The sequence below is a fragment of the Trichechus manatus genome, unplaced genomic scaffold, assembly GCF_000243295.1.
Source record: "Trichechus manatus latirostris isolate Lorelei unplaced genomic scaffold, TriManLat1.0 scaffold00111, whole genome shotgun sequence".
Classification (NCBI taxonomy): Eukaryota; Metazoa; Chordata; class Mammalia; order Sirenia; family Trichechidae; genus Trichechus; species Trichechus manatus.
Window position 1 is genome coordinate 5,894,505 of NW_004444047.1, and position 5,984 is coordinate 5,900,488.

General features: G+C 54.1%; 1 protein-coding gene across 1 annotated transcript in view; it reads left to right on the forward strand.

Annotated features, from left to right (window-relative positions):
- Window positions 1-5,984, forward strand: part of FAM53A (family with sequence similarity 53 member A) — a 44,677-nt gene that overhangs the window by 24,538 nt on the left and 14,155 nt on the right. Inside the window, exon 5 of the mRNA XM_023737990.1 lies at window positions 1-244. This exon is cut by the window's left edge and continues 526 nt beyond it. Within this exon, the coding sequence (XP_023593758.1) occupies window positions 1-244 (244 nt within the window). The remainder of the gene's footprint in view (window positions 245-5,984) is intronic.

Below are 5,984 nucleotides of genomic sequence, written 5' to 3' on the forward strand. Positions count from 1 at the left end.
GCCCTGCGAGCCGTCCTCGTGGCGCCGCCTCTCGCTGTCGCAGGAGCACGTTGCAGACGCGGCTGGTGCCCTGCCCTCGGCCAGCAGCACCCCGACCGCCACGCCCGAGCTGAGCCGGCGCCCGGGCCTGCTGCGGAGCCGTTCGCAGCCGTGCGTGCTGGACGAGAAGAGCCGGCGCAAGCGGAGGCGCGAGGAGGACTCGCGGTGGACGCGCCCGGCCTTGGACTTTTTAAAAATGAAACGGGTGAGGCTCTCCCTGCGGTTTTGAATGCTCCTACTTCGTGGGGGTGGAGGGGAGGCTCCACTTCCTGGAGTCTGTGGTTCTTGGGGGTGAGGCTGGTTTTGGCGAATGGCAAGCGTTTGCTTCGCAGAGTTAATTTGATCATTCTTTGCTTTTCTTTGAACTAAAATGTGCCTGAGAAGAAAGCTAAGCTTATGGGTTTGCACCTGGAGGCTGTTGCCTGCCTTCAGAATATCCTGCCCTGCCTCGCCCCCTCCCTCCAAGGAAGCAGGAGGAGCCTGCTCCCCATTCCCTGGGGTCTGAAGGATGCATGGGGGCCTGAGCTGCAGGTGTCTGGGGTAGTGGAGTGGCCTGCCCCACCTGGGTGCAGCCTCCTCTGTTGGGGAGAGTCTGGGAAGTGAGAAGGTGTGGGAGCCCAGTCTGAGGCAGAGCTGCAGTCCACCCGTTCTCAGGAGATGCAGCCGGAGCCGGGCCCTCTTACCTTGCGTGCTCTTCACTCAGGATTGTCTGAAGGAGTCCTGGTCTTGTGGAAGGCTGGCACATGCCTTTGTTTAGGGACTTAGAGATTTGGAGTGATGCTTTTGAATTGTGGTCTAGAAGGAAATGCTAATCTCATGAGGAGCACCCTTACCATCACTTCCTCCCTATTTCTGCTTACAGCACAGTCTCCTTGGCAGAATTCCAGAAGAGAAATAGAATTTACTAGACTATGTAAAAAGGCCCTGGGCCCTTTGTGTTTTACTGGAAGGGGTTACGTTCATTGTAGTGTATTTGGAGACTTGCTATTCTCAAAGAGCTCAGCTTGGAAGGGCATCATTGGGGGGGGGTGCAAGTGTGTCACGTGTCTGCGTGATTTTGTTCATGTCTACTTGACTATTCTGAGTGTGAAAGGAGCTGAAGCAGTAAGACTGGGACTTGCTGATACTTACGATTAAGTGTTGGAAATGAAGGAGAAGACCGACCTTTGAGCATCTGAGGCCGAGGTGGTGGGAAAGTAGGCCACCTGCTGGGCCCCACCAGTGTGACGCTTCCTTCCCACGTGGGCTCTGGGGCAGGTACACGGCTGGCGCGCAGGCCTTCCCACATGGTGACCTGTGGCCTTGAAAAGTTACCTGACTTTCCTGTCACCCCACCATTATCTGTGATCTGACTCCCCGCTTTTATGGGGTGTTGGTTCTGAATGCGCATCGCATTCAAAATCAAGTGCTCTGTGTGTCATAGGGCATCTGCTGTGTGTGTCTTAGGTCAGGTGAGTGGTGCCTGGGCTGCTCTCGTGGGAGAACAGTGGCTCGAGCGTCTAGAGTCCATTTAATTTTAAATCAGTTAAGGTGAAATACAATTAGAAGCTCGGTTCCTCAGTCGCACTGGCTCAAGGGCTCAATAGCCATGTGTGGCTGGTGGCCACCATATTGGATGGCACAGATATGGAGAGAGTTCTCTGAGATGGCGCTGCTCTAGACCCACATGCTAGACTGTAAGTGTTGTTTTCCTGACTGGTAGGTTCTCTGGAGTAGTCCTTCCAGTGACTGTGCGGGGGTGCAAATCCAGATTGCTAACTTTTTTTATTGGCTGTAATACTTCAGAGCCCTGGGGTTTAGACAGTGAATGTTCTGAGGAGAAGGTGGGCATCCCTGGTGAATCACACTCAGTGTTGGAAAGCCACCCCTCTCCCTCTTTGCTTCCCCAAGGAAGCAAACCAGGAGACCTGAAGGTTGCTTGTCTCCTTTCCTTTCCCTTTTCCTTTTTTCCTTTTTCTTCTTTGTTTCTTTTTCTTTCTTTTCTTTCTGTTACTGGCACATTACTGTACCCTCTTCCCCCAAAGACCCCTAGAATTCCTTTTGCTTCCCACCCTCTTCTTGCCCCATCACTCAATTCTGTGGGCCTGGTAGGCCTGTCTCCTGAGCATTTCTCTAACCCACCCCCGCTCCATCCCTCCCACAGCTGTCCTGCCTCAGGCTTCCTGACTACTGAGACATCCTCCTCCTTGGTTTCTTTGCCCCTAATCTTTCTGTCCTCCATTTAATCCATCACCAGAGTCATCTCTCTGAAATGAAATACAAGATTGTTATATTAGCCCATATTTGTTTATTTTTAATTGTACTCTACAGAACAAACTAGCTTCTTATTAAACAATTAGTACACATATTTTGTGACATTGGTTGCCAACCCTACGACATGTCAACACTCTCCCCTTCTCGACCTTGGGTTCCCTATTACCAGCTTTCCTGTCCCCTCCTGCCTTTTCGTCCTTGCCCCTAGGCTGGTGAGCTCATTTCTTCTCGTTTTGTTTTATGGGCCTGTCTAACCGTTGGCTGAAGGGTGAACCTCAGGAGTGACTTCGTTACTGAGCTAAAAAGGTGTTCGGGGGCTATACTCTGGGGATTTCTCCAGTCTCTGTCAGACCAGTAAGTCTGGTCTTTTGTTTTGTGTGTGGGTGAGTTAGAATTTTGTTCTACATTTTTCTCCAGCTCTGTCCGAAACCCTCTATTGTGATCCCTGTCAGAGCAGTCGGTGGTAGCTGGGCACCATCTAGTTGTGCTGGACTCAGTCTGGTGGAGGCTGTGGTACTTGTGGTCCATTAGTCATTTGGACTAATCTTTCCCTTGTGTCTTTGGTTTTCTTATATTTAGCCCATATTTAGCAATTTAAAATAACAAATGTCTGTTGTCTCACAGTTTCTGTGGGTCAGGAATTGAGAAGGGGCTTATCAGCTGGTGGTTCTGGCTCAAGGTTTCCTGGAGGTCACAGCCAAACTGTTGGCCAGGGCTGCCTCATCTGAAGGCTTGACTGGTGCTAGGGTCTGCTTCCAAGCTCACTCACGTGGCTGTTGGCAGGAGGCCTCAATTCTCTGCCACGTGAGCCTCTCTGTAGGGCAGCTTGAGTGTCCTCACAACATGGTGGCTGGCTTGCCCCAGAGTGAGTGAGTGACTCGAGGGAGAAAAAGGAGGAGAACAGGGCCTTTTATGACCTAGCGGACTGCCAGTTCAGCCTTTTTTCTGTTGGTTAACTAAGTCCAGCCCAGGCTCAAGGGGAGGAGATTAGACTCCACCCTTTGAAGGGAGAGCTGAAGTATGCATACCTTTTCTCCTTGCTGTCTCCTGTGGGCTCCCACCCTCTCTCTCTCTCTCACTGCCTCATCCTGTCGCCCTGCCAGCTGCCTCTCTACCCTCTGCCTCTACATGCCTTCAGGAGTGAGTGCTAGATTCTTATGTTTAAAATGTGAGATCACGTGCATCCTACTCTCCATATTTTGCAATTTTTTGGGCTCTACAAGTTTAGGGGGTTTGTCCATGTTGATGCCCGTGGCGCCAACTCGCTCATTCTAACAGCAAAGCAGCGACCTACGAGGGGATGAGGAATGAGTGCATGGGGATGAGGGAATGGGGAACGAAGGGACGGGAATGAAGGGACTGGGACAAGGGGTTGGGGATGGGGGGACGGGGATGAGGGGATGGGGATGAGGGGATAGGACAGGGATGAGGGGATGGGGGATGAGGGAATGGGGGTGGGGGAAGGGGGGATGGGACGGGGGCAAGGGGATGGAAACGAGGGGATGGGGATGAGGGGACAGGGGATGGGGAGATGGGGGACAGAAGATGAAGGGACAGGGATGGGGATGAGGGGATGGAAACAAGCGGACGGGGATGAGGGGATGGGGGATGGGGAGACAAGGATGGGGGACGGGATGGGGGATGAGGGGACAGGGATGGAGGATAAGGGGACAGGGACAGGGGACAGAGACAAGGGGATGGGGATGAGGGGACGAGGGTGAGTGGGTGGGGATGGGGGACAGGATGGAGGACAAGGGGACGGATGAGGGAACGAGGATGAGGGGACAGGGATGAGGGAACGAGGATGAGGGGACAAGGACGGAGGGTGAGGGGATGGTGGGTGAGGAGATAGGAGACCAGGGGACGGGGGATGAGGGGATGGGGACGAGGGGATGGCGTATGAGGGGACGGGAGCGAGCATATGCACCCGTGCTTCCCCTTTTCCCCTGGTTCAGCTAAGTCACAGCGTGGGGAGCTGTCTCCTGCGTGTGTCCCTGAGCCTCTCCCAGGCAGATGGTGTGGTGGGTGCATCTCCGTCTTCCTGGGCGTCGCCAGGGTGTCCTCCCGAGTGGATTGTCTGCCACCTCCCACGGCCTTACCTGCCCGCCGCCCCTACGGCCTCACCTGTACGCAGGGCTCTGCTGACATACTGGTTGCGTGGTGGGTGGCCTGTTTGTAGGCAGTGTTATCTACACTTGCCTTTTCCCTGCCGCTGACCAGGTGGACAATTACGTGTGTCTTTGGCCTTCCACCCTTTCCCTTCTGTGAAAGGCCGACTCATGTTGTAGGCCGTTCTTGCCCCTTGGTGGGTCTTTGTCTTCCTGCTGTTTGATCTGTAGGAACCTTCTGTGTGGCAGGATCCCGATGTCCTGCTCACCACTCCTTCCCATCCAGGCTCGTGTTCTGTCTTCCTTTGTGGTATCCTCGAATCTCCCACTGGCCCACCTCCCTGCACGGGGGGCTCTGCCCTAGGCCCCAGGACACCTCGCAGTGAGGTTACTTCTCTGGTTCCTCCCTGCCCCCCCAGCTTTGGAGGAAGGCGCCTGAACCAGCTTTCTGGGTGCTGTGGAAATGAGCCTGCAAGCAGGTGTGGGCGGGTGGGTGTTGTGGTGCTTGAACGCAGGAGGGGCCGCCATGCATGAGGAGGATGCCTGCCTTCCTCCCAGAAGGGTCAGGAGCAGAGGGCCAGCGTGGAGGCCTTCAGTCTTGAGTCTCGGTGTCACGTGTAGAATTTGAATCCTGTGTCTGTCAGAAATTTAAAAATAAGAGAGTGTGAGAACCACAAGGGAAGTAAAACATTTTAAAAAAAGCACACAGCCAGGCCAGTTCTGCTGTGGGGTGCGTACATTCCAGACCCCTCCTAATAGGTGGCTGGCATCTGCAGAGGGGACCACACGGCTATGCCTGGCTTTGCCGTGTGTACCACTGACCCCTCACAGCTCTGTTTCAAAGCTGAAATGCAGATATCATCCCTGAGAACGTGCATTGGGACAGGCTCCCATGGAATGTGGCAGCAGGTGCGAGCTTGTGGAAAAGTGTGAGGCTGTGTAAAAGCGCGTGCCTTTACAGGAAATCCTCAGACCCCTTGAGTGTGATCGGAAGTTACTCTGACGTGCTGTAAGGAAGGAGCTGCAGCTCTGCCCTCGGAGGCTCAGCGAAGCCTCTGCAGAGAGATCCTCAGTGCCAGAGGTGGTCCCTGGCCTGGTGTTCCCCAGCACTTGCCGGTGTTTACCACGTGTTCCGCCGATACCTGCGTCCACGTCGCCCGGGGGAGGAAAATGAAGTCTTGAGAGATGACCTGAACGTCTCGCCCAGACTCCGTGGCTGCTCTGAGATATGGCGTTCATGCTGATATTTTGATAGTTTCAAGGGCCCTGTGCCTCCGGCTCTGGTCCGACCTGCGAGGTGCCCGGAGCTCGCCCATCCTTGTAGGGCAGTGTCGTGGGCGGGGGACTCACAGCATGTTGGTTGGCTGAATTTCTCAGTTTGTCATATAAGCATGTTTTCTCTGGTCCTTGTCTTTATTTTTTGGTCACACACTGTCTTAGTTGTCTAGTGCTGCTGTAACAGAAATCCTACATGTGGGTGGCTCTAACACTGGTGCTGCTGTAACAGAAATCCTACATGTGGGCGGCTCTGACACTGGTGCTGCTGTAACAGAAATCCTACATGTGGGCGGCTCTAACGCTGGT